Source organism: Aulonocara sp. 'chitande type north' Nkhata Bay, linkage group LG13 (assembly GCF_057382095.1).
Source record: "Aulonocara sp. 'chitande type north' Nkhata Bay isolate Kocher_YH1m ecotype deep benthic linkage group LG13, A_spYH_male_GT1.1, whole genome shotgun sequence".
NCBI lineage: Eukaryota > Metazoa > Chordata > Actinopteri > Cichliformes > Cichlidae > Aulonocara > Aulonocara sp. 'chitande type north' Nkhata Bay.
Window position 1 is genome coordinate 16,813,293 of NC_141356.1, and position 17,301 is coordinate 16,830,593.

Genomic DNA, 17,301 nt, shown 5'->3' on the forward strand with positions numbered 1-17,301 from the left:
GACCAGAAGAAACAGACATTAATAAAAAACAGACAAATGCGTCCTCAAGCTTTGAAGTTCAGTATCTCTGCACTATTTTTGTTTCACAGTTGTGTGTAAGGTTTTTTTTTTTTTTTTTTCTTTTGCTGGTAGTAATTTTTATGTAGTCTTGAAAGCAATTGATTGTGGTGATTGTAACACTAAGTGGCTGATACCACTGTTTATTGTGTTAATATTTCCACTGAAAATGGGAAGTCAAGGTTATTCAGCCTACCTGCTCCATTGTGTATATGTGGTGTATTTGTACGTTTGCATTCAAAAGCATGTGCCTGTGCTTGGCATCTGTATACATGCATCCTCACACTTGTGTGTGTGTGTGTGTGTGTGTGTGTGTGTGTGTGTGTGTGTGTGTCACGGGGGGAGGTGACACATGAAACGGTCGCCCTCCTGTTCTTTCATCTTCTTCAGTGCAGTGCTCTGGCCTGGCAGGGGAGCTGTGGTTACCAGTCCCTGGAAAATAAAGCTGTTTGCAGCTACTGGCAAGCAGAGAGGGAGGGAAGGAAAAGGTTAAAAAACAAAAAAAAAATGGGTGGAGGTAAAAGTAGGAAAGAAGTCAGATTTTTGAAGATCAAAATCACCTTCATTTATCTGTGAGCATAAGGGGTGGGATTAGACTACATGTACACTCAGAACCTGGGCGATAATGCAAACAGGATGTAAGACTTCCTACTCTTTCCACGTGTTTGTGTATACTGTATATGTTGTATTCTCACATATGTTTGTTGTGTATATATTCCTTATCTGTGGGTTTGCCTTAGTGTGTGGATGTTAGAGCTGACTAAGTCGCTTCTCTTTTTTGGTTTTTGTGTAAGTGTGACATTGATATAAATTGTAGAAATAACCCTCTTATTGCTTATCAGTTTGTCCCTTTCTTTCTCTTCAGGTACAAACAGTAAGCATGTGGATCTGAAGCTGAAGAAGCTGGTGGAGGTCAGCCCAAGAGGAGTCACTTCTCCTTCATCCCCGTCTTCCACCTCCTCCTCATCGTCACCCACCGCCTCCTCCTCTACCTCCCCGCTCAGCCCTGCAGAAGGACTGGAGGTACGCTGACCTCAGAGCACCTACTCTCTAGTTTTTTTACCTCTTTCCTTTCATCTCTCGTTCTGTTGTTGTGTGTGTGTGTGTTTGTGTGTGTGTGTGTGTGTGTGTGTGTGTCTCTTCCACCTTTCTCAGCACACCATCAAAGACTTAGTCCAATCAATTAGGTCCGATTGACCCTGCTTGTCAGCCGGCTGAGTCTTTGTAGACATCAGTCACCTAGACCACTTCATGTAAGACCATAGTTTATCCCCCTCTGTCCATTCGAGTCTGTTTCCACGAATCATGCACACACAGACAGACATCACAATGCTCTACATAACATGTAGCAGTCCCCTCTATTAAGCGTGACCTTTTCAGATAGTCATATATATGTGTGTGTGTGTGTGTGTGTGTGTGTGCGTGTGTTCGTGCGCGTATAGGTTGGGAACAGGGGGTTGTTATGGCTACTTGCGTCTATAGCTTCTGATGTGAATATTGAGTCAACAACGCAGTCGGCCGGTTTGAACATCTGTTTAATTGATTTTGAATGTCAAGTAGAATAAGGTGAGTATGTGTGTGGCTGTCAGTACAAGCAAAACCCAGGGTGTCTTTGATCATCGATTCACATAAACACCCTCTTGTGTTCAAAGCCTAAAAGGCTTAGTCCTTTATGGCCAAAGGAGTGCGTATGCGTGCGTGTTACCGCTTGACCCTCAGAGAGGTAAAATTATCATTTGGTACATTCCTAACTCTTCTCATAGCACTTTACCCAAAAGTGTATTTACATACTCTATTCACATCTGATTTGAGCTCCATCACTATCAGTGCAGTGGGTCTGCTGTGGCGATCATTCTGGGGTATCAAATATGAAACCAGTTGGTCAGAACCAGCTTTCAGAAGGGTTTGGTTAGCATTGTTGTTATTGGTGTGTTGATGCAGTACCAGCATTGCTACACACAAATTAAAATGTAATGAAAGTTAAAAACGTTTTTAGATCTAGATAAGTTATTTGTTAAAAGGATATGAAATACTTTTGCTGATTAGTTATAAAAATGTAACACGTGAAGCATTTGTGCCTTTTAAATCTGTGAACTTGGTGAATCCGGTAACACTGAGACATTATGTGAAACCTAAAGTTTTTGGGCATCTGTTTCAAATTTTTTCAAAATTCACATCTACTCATTTACAAAAAAGCTGTGTGTCATAATTTGGGGGGGGGGGGGGGTGTCGGTTATTTCTTTCTCACTTCACATGAGCTGAGTTTAAAATCTGTGGTTTAACTGCTGATTAACTTTTTCATTACAGTTTTACACAGGAGATTTACACACACCGTATTTAGGAGTTTTATGTTGTCACTGAGGCAGAAAGAGGTATTTTAGAGACTGTATCTTGAAATGGTGTTCTGTACAGTACATCAACAGGTGCTCAGGGTTTCTGCCTGAAAATTGGCTTTGATGGGTGGCGACTTGTATCGTTACACTCAGTGTATTGCTAACAATCTGCTAAGATGGTAAGTTTGAGACAAAATTTGTCCAAAATGCATCTCATGTCCCAGTTTACAGCTGCTAGAGAAAGAGACTGGATAATACAGAAAAAAAATGATCTCTACAGTGGACATAAGTGGGCAGATATCAGCTGAACAGGTAAAATAGTGTTAACTTAGAGCATTTTCTTGGTTCTTCATTTATTTCTTACAAGGTGAAAGGCATGAGTAAGATGATAAGTTGCATTAGATTCTTGAATGTTGCCGCTTTTTATATAAAATAAAATAACAAAAGTCAGAGCAGCCCCGGTTTCTGGGCACTGGAAACCATGAGTGCTTGATTAGGTTACTGAATAGTACGAACAACTTAAAGATTGTTTATTTCAGGTGCAATTTCCAAAATTTCTAAACCATTTCTAAGCCTAACAGAGCCACACTGGCACTAATCTTTGTCATCTTCGAGAAGTTTTTAGGAATATATAATTTATGCAATTCTGCCATCTGTTGTAAAGATGGTACACAAGAATTTAGTAATACTGTTGCTCTATTTTTGTGCAGCTTTTATCATCTCCAGTTTTAACTTAAGTTTGGTGCAACTACTAAAGTAATAGTTTTACAGTAAATGTGTGCGAATGTGAATAATCATGTCTGTTCTCCCTCGTCAGCTGACTGGGTTCATTTTTTCTGTCCTTTGAAATATGGATAAATTGTCCCAAGAGGATCGGGTCTCCCAAAAGTCCTTCAGGCCTTTGGAACGACCTGCAGGAACGTCACATACGCACTCGTCCTCTCATTAGCGATTGTGTGTATGCGCAGCCTCGGCAGCGCACGATAAGGGCATGCAACGCTCAGCAGACTGCAACATTAGTCACGCAGCCCCATGCACACACATTCACAGACTCACATGCACCAAAAGCCCTGAATCACCACTGCCACAGCTTGCCACAGCTCAACACAGAGATGATAGCGGTGATAAGTGATGCAGAGGGGAGCGGCAGAAAGTAAAAATTACACCCCAATATCTGCTCGTCCCAAAGCGTAAAAAGGAGACAGAGGGGTAGCCAAGTGGGTATGCATTGTGGGTGGGTGTGTTTGTGGGGGTGTGTGTGGCTGAGAGAGAAATGTAAGACTATTCTTTTTCTCTCTTTTTTTGTCTTTTGGTTGAAATGCAGCTGCTGAACTTTAAGAGAGTGGCTGCTGTTTAACCTGTAGTTGTAGTCTAGTGAACAAGTCACAATTCACAACAGTTAAACAGTATGTAATAATTGGAGAGGCAGGCCCAGTGCCCTAATCAGTCTCCCCAGGGATTAGATTATTCTTTTGCTAAATAAACCATTCCCTCCACATATTGTTAGAGCTTCAGCTTTTACCACTCAGTGTGGTAAAATCTTTAAAAAAAAAAAACATCCTCATGAAAATATGACAAGGACAGGAGCATTAATCCAACAAATCCGTTGACATCCAATTATCAGTGATTGTTTCATTTTTCTTTAAACAAACAAATGAAATATTCATAAAATCACTAACTGGATGGACCTTTGTCTTTTATATGACCAATAGCACTAAGTTTTCAGCTGCTTTGCATCACGCTTTTGTATTTCTTGTTTGCTTAAACTATATTTCTAACACAATATGTTTAAGTCTGTAGATCTGCACGCTTGACATGATTGTCTGTATAAATGGATCTTGTCATCTTTATTTATGCGAATAATAACATTTTCATACATATATACAGAATACATAGAGAAAGCCAAAATGGATAGTAACTTAAAGTTTAAAAAAATGCACAAAGCGAAATGCATATTATGAAATAAATAAATGATTAGTAATAATCATCATCAGAGGAAGAGGAAATCACTTTAAAGTAAGCCTATAAAAATGTGTGTTAAATTATTTAAATCAGGGCTGTCAAACAGAAGGTCTAGGGGCCCCTGCCATGATTTTTGGACTTTTAACTATATTTTCATAAGTTTTACACTAATAAATGTCTCTCCCATGGCTATTCATAATGCACAAAAGTAATTAAGTAATATATATAAACTGTTAAATGACAGAAAGTTTCTGTTTTTTCACTGTCTACCATAGAATTTTCTTTTTGGGGGGCATTACATTAGGTCCACAAAAACCTGTCTTATCACAACTACAAGATGTTATGGATAATGAGCTACCAGCTAACTTGTCTATAATTTTGCACATGTATTACTTACTTTTTAAGATCAAAGTGACATGCTGACAAATTTCTTTGATTTACTACAGCAGCATTTCTCTGTCAGGTAGGAAAATGACATATTGTTGTAATTACACAAATTTTATATATATATATATATATATATATATATATATATATATATATATATTAATTAAGATATCTCCAGGATTAAATGTGCAGGTAAACTTCTTTACAATGACACATGGGGGAGCTTCACTTGTCTGGCTCACCCAAGATTAAAGTGGCAGATGATGTAATATAAGTTTCACATCCCTGATATAAAGGAAGTCACCGATTCTCTCAGCCTCATCTACTCAAACAAGTCAGACTGGGTGGCAAAAGCACAGTGCCATTTAAGTTTAAGCTTAAAAACAATCAGTAAAATTTTAAAATCACTCAAACAGGAAGCTGATTTAGCAAAGCCAGGATTGGCGGGTGATTGTGATGCTTTGTGCTAAAACCAATAGGAAGCCACCTTATTTCTGTAACCAAGCCCAAGAAAGTATCAGGTAAACAGAGGGCAGATACATGCTGCTGTCTCTGTTTACTGCTGGGATTTAAGGACTAGAGTTACTCATCGTATTAACACTTTAAAGAGCATTTAAGAGAAAGAACAGCAAAATGAATTTCGAGGTGGGAAAAATACTGAAAAATTAGTATGAAAATATCATCGTGATCTCAAACGGCATCACGATTCGTCTCTGTAAAATAGTGGTCGCTCGTTTATCGCAGTAGTTACGTTCTAAAAATAACCCGCGATACGTGAAATCTGCCAGGTAGCCAACTTTATTTTTTACAATTATTATAGATGTTTTAAGGGTGTAAACCCCTCACTAAACACTTTATACACTTTTCTCAGACAGGCACGAACATTTTCACACTTTTCTCTCTTGTTTAAACACTCAAAGTTCAAACCTTTGCAGAAAAACAAAACACATTTTGGCAACATTAATTGGAAGATGTAGAACAGGAAATTCTCATAGTTTTGAAGACTGAGTTTAAGAAGCCTGTTGAGGATGTCAGCAAATGATTTGAGGGTACACAGTAAAAAAAAACAACAAAAAAACATCAAGCACAATTATTTAACCTTTATTGAGTCGACTGTTACCTTTTTTACTTTTTGTTATTAGTTAGAACTAAAGACGTAAAATTGAAGCAAGATCCTCACCTTATATCATATATCATCTAATATCATACACTCTGGATGAACTACACATGCAGTGGTGCATTCTGTTTTTAATATATTTTTGGCCTTTTAAACCTTTACTTTGATAGGACAATGGAGAGGAGACAGATCAGAGGGAAGTAAACCCTTTGATAACTGTTCCTCGTTACTTCTCCCTCAATAAGTAATTTAACTTTAAGGTCATCCGATGGAGGCATTTGTGAGCCCAGAAATTCATTACATTTGTGTGTCATAGAAATGCTTTTTCCCAGGAAATGGTGTGGCATGGTTGTTTGTTTTTGTTTTCTTAACATTATAGACTTAGATTTTATTGTGAATGTCCATTCCTGAAGTATTTGCCGATTGACAAACGCGCTGTTTTCAGGGGTAGTTGGACAGTTTGTAGCACAGTTTTCTCACTGGTGATGATCTTTGTTTGCACTTCTAAACTACCAAGTATGGCATAAAGAGCAGGTGTAAATGTGGTGCCATAACGCCTTTAAACCGAAATGTGACTAAAAACCATAATTAATGACATAAGAGCATTTTATAATATCTCTCATAGATAAAGGAAGCAGGAGCACTGATAAAGTTTTCCAAATACCATGGCTGTGTAAGAGTTAAACATCCTTCTGGATCGCCTTGGTGTTGCCTTGATGCGAGTGCTGTCCTCACATTTTAAAATGTTTAATTGGGCTTTTGTGTATAACACTTCATAAATAAATTTGCCTCAATTTGTCTTGACATAAGGTTTTTAAGTGGCTGGTGGAAGCTGACAGACTAATAGACAAAACAAAGTGAGAACAGACTAATTGCTGACATTGTTTTTGAAAGTCAATAATCTGAAGCTAAACTAACAACTCCCCGTCTACACGCCGTTTCCCACCCACACCCGTCTCTATTAGCCCTCCTCGCACTGCACACGCTGCTTGACTATCTCCCCCTGTTTCAAGCAGTGGAACATGTTTGCTCTAATTGTCGACTTTATTACACGTTTCGCCGTCTTATTAACGTTGCTGCGACGTCAATCTTAGCCCGAGTCGGTTTCTTTTCCACTCGGCTTGGCATATTTGGGGGGCTTGGTAATAAAGCATTTCTGCATGCTGTTTTTGATAGCGGGAGAAGCGAGCGTGTGCCTTTCTAACACATGTTCGCTTTGAAAACAATAGCGTTTTTTTGCATTTTGCATAATCTGAATATATTTTCTGGCTCGAGGTTTTGCTGAAAGTCAAGTTAATTGCCTCCTTTTTGTCTCTCTCATGAGTGAGGGAGTGAATGAATGAGTGTGTGCGCCTCTGTATGTGTGTGTGTGTCTATTTTCAGAGGGCTTCATGCAAACAAATCACAATGTAGCTAACATATCAACTTCTACCAGATTTATCTCATGGCCTGTCAGTTGGTGTGTTCACTTACAGTGCTGTAGTTTTGTGTGCATGTGTGTTTTTGATCACAATAATCACAGAGCCGCTCTGAAATCTTGAAACGACTGCCTAATAAAAGGTTGAGAGCATATCTAAGTGACTGGTAGAGTCTGACAGAATAATAGACGAGATTTGAAGAGGCAGCAGACTAATCGCTGCCATTGCCTGTAATTTAAAATTAAACAATCAGCTCTGTTTCTATGTGTGCTTTTGGTTTGTTTTAGCTTTTGTGCACCAGCTGTTATTGCAGTCTGAACTCTCTTTGCGCGTCTCTTTGAGCCGCATGTGTTTGTCAGTTGGGTTATCCATCTCTCCACATGTCTTGCCTTGTAAATAAAATCATCAGCTCACTAGGCTATGATTGCATTTCTTTCCTTACTTCACGGTTAGCTTTATTAATTGCATGATTTGTGTGTTGAAGCAGTTTTGACCGAAAATATGTCCCTTTGTATACCTTGTTTGGCGATGCCATGAACTGCAAATTAAGAAATAGAAACAACCGTTGATGGTCTTTGTCTTCCTGAGTCAGTAGGCAATACTTGACCAAGCTAAACACTGACTTTCCCGGTGTCTGACAGAATAATGCAGAGGAGTTGAGAGCTGAGAGGCTGCGCAGAGCCACGGAGAGGTTGCGAAACCCAGTTGTCTTCAACAAGGACTCTGCAGTCAGGAAAACACAGCTCAAGTCCTTCAGCCAGTATGTGGAGAGCAGACCAGGTGGGGGAACGTTACAGCACAAGCACACAAGCACACAAACACAATGTATGCACTGTTTACCCAAGGAGGTATGTTTGCATACGGAGACACTTGATTCACACACAGCAATTAACTGTTGAGGACGTCCACAGACATTTTGAGGAGCAGTAACTCGACTCCTCAAAAGACTACAAGGATTCACTTGTTCAGAGTAACGTTCGAAAGCAGGCTTGTTTATAGCTGTGGGGGTTTCTCAGTAACTATAAGATATTTTGATGCATAATGTAACTGAGTCATCTGTAAAATGTCAGAAAATATCTTATAAAGAAAGTATAGAAAGAAAGTATAAAGAAAGTAAGATGACTACTATATACAATATAATATGTAATACAGATAATACTCAATTCAGCTCAAATGACTGACTAAGAGGAAGATTTGAGGCTTTTCTAAGCAGGTTACATACACCTGTCATGATGTGTTCACACCAATCATGAAGATCCATGTAGCTGTGTTGTTGTTTTTTTTGTAAACCCACAAATACTGGATCACTGGATTATTTTGACCAGTGACTCATGTAAAGCTAAAAATATAAAGACTGAAATGACATTAGGTGGATTTCTCACCTGTTAGTGTATGTAACTTCATTGTTCCAGAGATGAAAAGACAGAAGTCTGTTCCTGAGGATCAGAAGAAGGCTGAGGAGGACAGAGGTTCACCCATAGAGGTTGATGTTCGCAGACCGTTTGAAGAGGAGGTTTGTTCATATTTTCTGTAGTGTATACAGTTTTGTCCCATTTGCAACAACAAACTAGTGTGTGAGTGTGATAGTAGCACAGGTCTTTCTCCAGAAAAGAAAGACCTTGGGGGTCAGCTGTGAAGTGGTTGATTGCCCCCCCCCCCATTTCCTGTATGTCACCTTACTAGTTTAAGTTGCCTCCCCACTTTAACCTTGTCCACTCCTATACCCTCACACACACACTACTGTCGTCTCTTTAACTCACACACATCTAAGTATTGATTTATTAGGCTGCCATTTTAATTATAACAATGGTAGATATCAGCTCTGTCTTTGCACAGAAGTGTGCCTTCACGTCCTTCAAGTGTTCGCACACATTTCACACTGTATTCCAGGCAGTGTGCACAAAGAATGTGTTTATAAGAATGTTATTATGTGTGTGCGTATGTGTGTGCGTGCCACCAGAGACCACGGGGTGAATCTCTTCCCAAGCAGCCCTCTCCTACCCTCGACCCTGCACCCTCCACCCCAGTCCCATCCACATAGACACACAAACGCACACACAGCACCCTCCTCCCAGCGCCTGGGCCCCAGGGTTAATGGGTGTTCAACCTTTCCATTATCCCGATCAGCCAAGAATTACCTGCTGAATGATGTTTGCATTAATATAATATATATGGTAATTTCCCTCCTCTTAATTACGGCTGGGCCGAGCGCGGCAAGGGGAGTGGGCTGATCATGTGTAAAATTGATTTGCCAAGGAAAAATATGGTGATAGAGCGAGAGCGCGCACAGAAGAGGAGGGGGGAAAGGCTGTTGGGAATCAGCACACACACACACACACACTTGCACAATCACACGTGTGCAGAGCTGCACAGATGCACACACTCGCATGCTGGAAGGAGTAGAGGAAAAAGTGCTGGCCTGGGTGGAATGGAAAAAAGAAAAAAACTTTCTCTCCTGCTCTCTAGTTCTACTTCCCATTAAGAAAAATGAAGTGCATCAGCAGTAAAATAGAGATATTTTTTCGGATGCATCCTCAGTAGTGAATTTGAATAAACATTTTTTCCTCACTCAGAGGAGTTTCTCTGAAGAATAGCAAACAGCCTGGAGACAGAGGTGAAGAGAGGTCAGAAATGGAGTGTGTATTAAGTGTCTGGTTATAGAGCGAGGTGTGTGTGTGTGTAGAGTGGCTGATGTTGCTCTGTGTATTAGAAGTCGTGAGCTTGAAGAAAGCTGAATCGAAAAAATAATCATCTTAACCAGTTTATTTAGTGTGGAGTAAATAAACTGGATATGCAGACATCCTAAAGCAAAAGTACATTGACTTCAAAGTGCTGAAGGCTAAATGGTGGTTTTAATGACTTGCACAGTTTTGGAAGTTTAACAAAGCCTCTGCCCCCCACTGATGCTCATAGGATAACTCAGGATAACTACTTAATCTTGTTTATGAAAATAACTGACCTCATCGTACATTACACCAGGCTTACACACTTATATCGTCCAGTATTTAAATTCAAATCAATAACATAACAAACAGTTATTAGGAAAAGCTCAGTGTTTAGTTTAGTGTTAAAATAACCAATGATACAGTGATAGAATCTTTGATCACAGTACTATAATCTGGATTTTGGAGATTTTCTCTTAACGTGTGGTTAATGAGCATTTAGTGTGAGCAAAACATAAATACATAACATATCTTCAGAACTTTTGTGAACTGGAGCCTATCCCAGTCATTGGGCTGAAGCAGGGTACAGCCTGAGCAGGTTGCCAGTCTGTCACAGGGCTAAAGCATACGGTTCTTCGTGCTCACAGTCCACCTCACCCTATGGCCATTTTAGAATCAGCAGTTAGCCTAACATCCATGTCTGTGGTGTGTGGGAGGAAGCTAGAGTGCCTGGAAAGAACCCACACAGACACAAGGAGAACATGCAACCTCCACACAGAAAGGCCTTAGCCAGCTGGTAGAGTGGAGCTCTGTTGCTGTGATTGCAGTAGTGTTAACTATCTACAGATTAATGCCTGCTACTGATTTTGGGAAAGCCCCATCTTGTTTGCAAATCTGCTGATGTCAACAGGGCCAACACTGGCTGATAAATTGTTGCATGAAAAGCGAACAAAATACTGGCACTCTTTAAGAAGTGAGCAAGACGTTTAGTGATGAGTGAGTGCCTGTTTTCTGTTTCCTTGTTAACTCTTCATTGACATTGTTAAGATGAGTGTTGTTAAGATGTAGCTTATCAGGTTCCCCCCCCCCCAAAAAAAACAAAACAAAAAAAAACCAGGATATTTAATGGACCACACATAAATAAACTGATAAGCAATAAGTTTAGAGAAAGAAATTTTGTGGCCTTATTCTGAATTTTTTCAATGTGCTTTATTATCAAAGTAGAATAAGTTGGCTTATTTTATGATTAGCACACCTAATATACATAACTAATGTTTACTGAAGAAAACTTCAAAGTGTTTAGTGTTAAAATAAAATAATACAGTGGAATGTGGTTAATAAAAGGCTATAAAGTGGGTTTGTAGATGTAGAACTCACAAATGTGGATTAAAGCTCTTTGTCTAATATAGCTATACTTCCTTCCTCTAACTATTCTCTCTCTGTCTCTCTTTCTCTCTCTGTCTCTGTCTCTATCTCCCTCTCTCTCTCTCTCGGTTGACAGAAGGCGTTCAAAGACACCAGTCAGTATGTGGTTGGGGAGCTGTCTGCACTGGAGAGCGAGCAGAGGCACATAGACGCCCGAGCAGCTCGCGTGGAGAAGAGGCTGCGCTATCTCATGGACACAGGTACCCCAAGCCCAATTACACTGGAAAAACTGTTTTGGCAAATTGAGCGTACACACGCAAACACACATCCATGTACGCCCAGGGTGTGTGTGTGTTTGTGTGAGAGAGAATCTTTGAAGCCCCCCCCTCCCTCATCGCCCTCCCTCCTTCGTCACCCTCCCTCTTGGTTGAATGTTGCACGACGGAGCGCTGGGTGTATATGAAAGGAGGGGATGGGTGGGGGGTGAGGGATGAGGAGGAGGTGGAGAAGGGAGGGGAAGGGTGGGTGGGGAGGGAGGAGGTGGGGGAGTGTGTCTCGGGGATGGGAGAAGAAGGGAGACCTCTCTGGGCTGGGGTGATAAGGGAGCCCTTCATGGGGGAAACGATAACTGGGTGCGATAGCAGAGCCCCAGCCGAAGTCTCCGCTGCAGCCGTTTGCCAGCCGCGGCCCCAGCCAGCCAGCCAGCATCCACACTATTGAACAGTGCGCTCAGCCATGCACGGCTACACACATACACCCTCCTTCCCCTAGTACATATCTGGCCTTCATTGATATGCTGTATAAGGAAAGACGGGGGTGAGTTAAAGGGAGGAGAGAGGGAGAGGCAAAGAAATGGCAAAAAAAAAAAACATGAGGTAACACAACATGAGCACTGACACAGTTCACAAATCCACGACAGACACACACAAATGCTTACACACCCGCGAAAAAAAGCGCAAAAAAAAGCAATCTGGTTTGGCGTACAGAGCCGGATTCGGAAGGTTTTTATTTAAGATTTGGCTGGGGGTAAAGCCTTGTTAAGACATGAGACAGTGTGCTGAGCCAAAAGAGGGGCCTTGGCTCCGTCGAGTCCCTAACTGAAATTGGAGAATAGCATCCTATTTGTGATACTAAATCATCCCATTCCTCACCCAAGAATGCTGCTGGGGGGGGAAATGGTTCCAAGAAGTGTAAAATTTTGATGTCTGTGAATGTTGTGAGAGTGTAGGTACAGTATTTGCTGTAGTAATTTAGAAGCAGCTCTCATGCTCTTTCTGATATATCAGCGTCTAACTTGGTGGATTTAGCCCCCGAAATCCTAAAAAGGCAACACAGGGGAGGATAGAAGAAGGGGTTTTTAGAAAGGAAACTGGGGCGGTGGGATTTGCGCTCACCTTCCCCATCCCATTTGGATCCTGATATGGTGGATATCTCTCCTCTGTTTGTTGTTGTCATTTTCCTCCTTTTCGCCTCCCTCCCTGCCTCTGTGCCCTCTCCCTCTGTCGGAGCGCATGCCATTGTGTCAATCTGAAGGGCTGGTTTTTTGGGGGGGGGGTTTTCCCCTCCTCCTTCTTCACCCACTGTTAAAGCGGCAACTAGCCAGCAAGACGCCAGGTTATTTACTTTCAAACACCTTCAGCCATAAAGATTTTTCTTTATATAAATATATATACCCGCGGTCCCCTCCTGAAAATGTGATTCACTAGAAAAGGAAGAGGGCGACGACAGGAAGGCGAGGACAAAATAATAAAAGGATATCACGAAGAGAAATTCACCTTGGTCGCTTTTCATCTCCTCCTAACATGAGTGTGGAATGAAATCGAAAAAATGTGGTCTCCACAAGTCAATACACTATCAGGATATATAAAGGTGATATGGTACGTTTTATATACTATAAAACTGACCTTTAAGCGTCACATTTGGTCGCTGATCAAAGATGTGTTAGGATATTTATATATTCATGATGAAGTAGTCATTATGTAAGGCAGATCCGTACAACACTGGCAATATGTCGCATCAAATGAGGGAAAGTTTCTCACTTCCTGAAAGTGTATTTCTGTTTTCATATCTCATTTTGCAGCACTCATCCGATAGGTTATGGATTGAACCTTTGGGCAAAGTCTGGAGTCTTCAGGCTGAAACTCACCCATGACAGGTGGTCACTAAAGTAACCTTTATCACTTCAGCAACTCAGGTCACCTTTCTATATGCTGTCAGAGATGAGAGAGATTTTTTTTTCTCAGGACCCAGAATATCAGAAGTTGTGCCTGATTGGCTGTAAGCAGTATATCTACTATTGATCCGTCACATCTGACTGGTGCTTTAGTAGGGATCATAGAAAGACTTTTTAGTAGCTACTAACCAAACGCTAATATTTTTGGTTTAAATATCATTTGCTTTGCCAGCCTTACTTTGGCAGGTAGCCATCCTTTAATTTTTACCCAGTGTGGACTTGCTTGCGTGCATCCGCTTAGGAGAAAATTTATTAGTCATAACTTGCTCATAATGGGTGGGACACCTTTTTCCTTCGCAACCATGTTAGGGAGAGTGTCCACCAAAGTGTTTTATTCATTGCAGGTAGTTGTTCAATGAGCACACTCAGTGTATGCACACCGGTGTGTTTATTGGTCAAATTATTTTGTCTCGTGTTTCTCCTAATAACTGGTTCTGAAATCTGCCTCCGTTGTGCGTCAGCGTCACCCTGTGCACGTGCCCATGTGGTTTACACTACACTGGCACTGCACAGACATACATACCAAGTGTCATCACACGCGACAGGCATCTGTGTGACGTTGTGGTGCTGATTTGGCACACTCGTGATCTGCTGTTAAAAACTAAAATTTTGGTGAAGGAAGTCGACTGAGCAGGTAGCCTTCTTTTTTGATAACACTCTGCTTCACAAATAACCAACACTACTCTTCTCCGAGTGAAGCTGTCATCACCTTCAGAACTCTTTTTTTTCAAAAAACAAAACAAAAACACAAAGAAATAAAAACCTCATACACACACTCCACTGTCAGCTTTAATTTCAGATATCCTAATCCAGAGTAAAATGATGTTTATGGAACATGAAGAGATGTGAGCCAGCAGCCAAGCTTCGCCACGGTCTTTCAGTGTTTTAATTGAGCTTAAGTTCAGTTGTGATCTCAGCAAAAGATTAGACAAACTACACAAATGAAGATTTTTAACAGAAGGGCAACTCGGGTCAGAACGCAGAAGAAGAGGTGCACTGACGGATCATCACAAAGATGAGTAGTTTTCAGACTTGTACTGCAGCCTAAAACTTTTTGGGACTTGCAGACATGTTGCAGCTCCTACTCCAAAACTATTATTCCAGTTAGGAGTGTGTTGAATCAGACTGTTTCCTGCTGTCTGATAAATTTGTTGAAAATATTCCAACCCGATTCTTTCGAAATTTCATGTGTTTCATGTGTAAAAACAAACCCTGTGGCTGAAAGAAAACAGCAGACTCCCATGTTAAAATTCAGTTCAGCTCAGTGTAAGTTACCACAAGGGTTGCCTCAAGGTGCTTTATGTTGTAAGGTAAAAACAGACTGGTAAAATGTGTTTTTACTGTGTGGGGATACCTGTAGGGACTGCTTTGATTGACTGGTGTCCCGACGCAGGCAGCTGTACCTCTGCTAACTGAAGTCCCTGTACTGGTCCTCACCACTATGTTTGTGCTGCTGATGCCTTTTGAAGCATTTCATTGGTACAATCTGAATAATAATATGGCTTGCTGTGTGTTCCGAGACATTTTTGCCTGATTTCTAGGATTTTGTTTGTCGGTTTGTTAGCACTAATCATCAGATGTGTGCCTGTGCACTGCACCTGTACAGTTTTTGGATGTAGCTTGCTAATCAACCTTAGCATTAGCACATAACTTCACTCCTTGGGTATGTGAATTTTTTACCTCAAAAATAAACAACCTAAACCCAACACTGACATCATTGTGATCATTGTTGTGATCGTTGCTGTCATGCTGATAAATAGCACTGACGCTATGCTTTGGTGTCACCTTCCCATTTTTATAACCTTATGTGCAGTCAGGCTAGAGATGGAGGAGCAGAAAGACTCCGTGATGGCAGAGAAGGAGAGTTGGACATTCTGAAAACGCTCTCTGATCATTGTTTCCTATTACAACTTCTTCTTTTCCCATTGCAGTGCCAAAGCTGCGTTTTTGTTGTGATAGGCAGTCTGTGGTGAAAAAGCTGCCGTGAACCTACCCCCCCCAAGCTACTATAGGACAGGAGAGCTTTAGCTTAGAATATGGTCTGAAGCCGTGCACAAATAGACTTGATTGACTCAGAGTTAACCATCAGTTAAATAATGCATATGTGCGTAGCTTATACGCAGACCGGCAAGCAGTTAGTTCAGACTCTCAGTAGACCCTTTGAGCGGGGATGTGCAGAGTAATCAGAGCAGTGAATCTGATCATATGATTCAGACCTCTCAAGGTAAGTTTGGGTGAGCTCAGTGTGCAGTGGTGCTCTGGTAACGCTGAGCGCTGCAGGAGTGACGGGCAGATGTGAACAGACAGACCGACTGACCCATGACTGATTGTTCATCTCTCTGCTCCAGCAGCAGAAAGCCTGGGAACATCCTCTGTGCTCTGCTGGTCCACAGTATGCCTTTCTTTGATATCACATGCTTTTGCTTTGTCATTCTCTCTCCCCTTTTATTTTCGAGATTCTCTTTTTCTGTCTGTAAAGAGTTTGTTCTTCTTTTCCACCAGGAATTTGGTTACCTAAAAATTAAAAGACCTATCTTATCATGTGTTTTTGATAGACGTTCTCACTCTGGGTGTCTTTACATTTTCTCTATTCCTTTTTTATCCCTGTGAATCTCAGTTTCTCCAGTCAGCCTTCCCCCCCCCCCTCCAAAAAAAAAGAAATGCTCCCTTCTTTTCCACACACCTCCCCTCCTCCCCTAGGTTTGGGCACAATGCAGCTTTCTCCTGCATTTTCTATTACGCAGCGGCCCTCCCCAGATGAATCCAAAGTAATTGGGGTGGTTAATTTATTTACTCAGAGGCAGTTCACAGCACATTAAATAATAGAGATAATTGAACAAGAATTGTCAAGTGTCTTCTGATATCAGACACATTACAGGAGGGAGTGTGCATAAAACTCCATTTCTATGCCCCCATTGTTTATGGTAATTAAGTACACAGATTTATTCCTTGGTTGCCTTCCAAGCTTATGGCAAGCGCCATTGTTGTCTTCTATTAATATGTAATCAGTAAATAGTTTAATTTTCTAATCTGCGGTTGGAGAATTCACTTTCTAACAACTCTTAATTACTGCTGGGCTCTAATGAGTCTCGCCATGCCGACGCAGCCAGCCAATCAGAGGCCGGGCCCGGGTCGGGGGGGAATTTGAATTCCTGCGGCACCCCCCCTCGACTAATGAACTTGTTATTCTTGCACCACTGGGAGTACTGTCCTTCACACATGCAACATTAGGAGAACGTTTCACCTCCTGCAGTAGACCAAATATTTATTGGAGTTTATTGATTTCTATTTGAACTGAAGCATATTCATTATTTATGATTTATGCATGGCTGTCTGTGTCATTTAACTTTTGTTAGGGTATCTGACCACCTTAGAAATGCAAAAGAGCTGGAACACACTGAAAAGCTTCGGTTTGTGATGGTTTCATTGTACGTGTTTAATTTCTGTGAAGATACCATTCATTGTTAGTGTGTTTCTTCTGGTGCATGTAACGCTCCTGACCTTGGCTTTGTTATTTTCTGAAGCTATTGTTGCACAGACAAAAACATATCAAACACTGCTTATTGAAAATTCAGCTTTAGGTGTGAAGAAGCATTCAAATGCATCATGTAGCCTTCGCAGAAAATCCCCTGGCCTCTTTTTGAATATATCTCAGCCACCCCCTACCTGGCCCCTGCACCTATTTACACACACCTCCCATTTCAAATAGCTATATAACCAGCAACAATGGATGCAATTATCCAAATAATGGCACTTAGCTGCGCCG

General features: G+C 41.1%; 1 protein-coding gene across 6 annotated transcripts in view; it reads left to right on the top strand.

Moving 5' to 3' along the window:
* ehbp1 (EH domain binding protein 1) overlaps positions 1 to 17,301 on the top strand; it is a 162,242-nt gene that overhangs the window by 116,628 nt on the left and 28,313 nt on the right. For 5 of the 6 annotated variants that reach the window (XM_086258878.1, XM_086258882.1, XM_086258884.1 and 2 more), the window contains 4 exons: positions 923 to 1,080; positions 7,916 to 8,054; positions 8,687 to 8,787; positions 11,439 to 11,562. In XM_086258878.1, coding sequence (XP_086115004.1) covers positions 923 to 1,080; positions 7,916 to 8,054; positions 8,687 to 8,787; positions 11,439 to 11,562 — 522 coding nt within the window. The remainder of the gene's footprint in view (positions 1 to 922; positions 1,081 to 7,915; positions 8,055 to 8,686; positions 8,788 to 11,438; positions 11,563 to 17,301) is intronic. The other variant, XM_086258880.1, reaches the window with a different exon arrangement.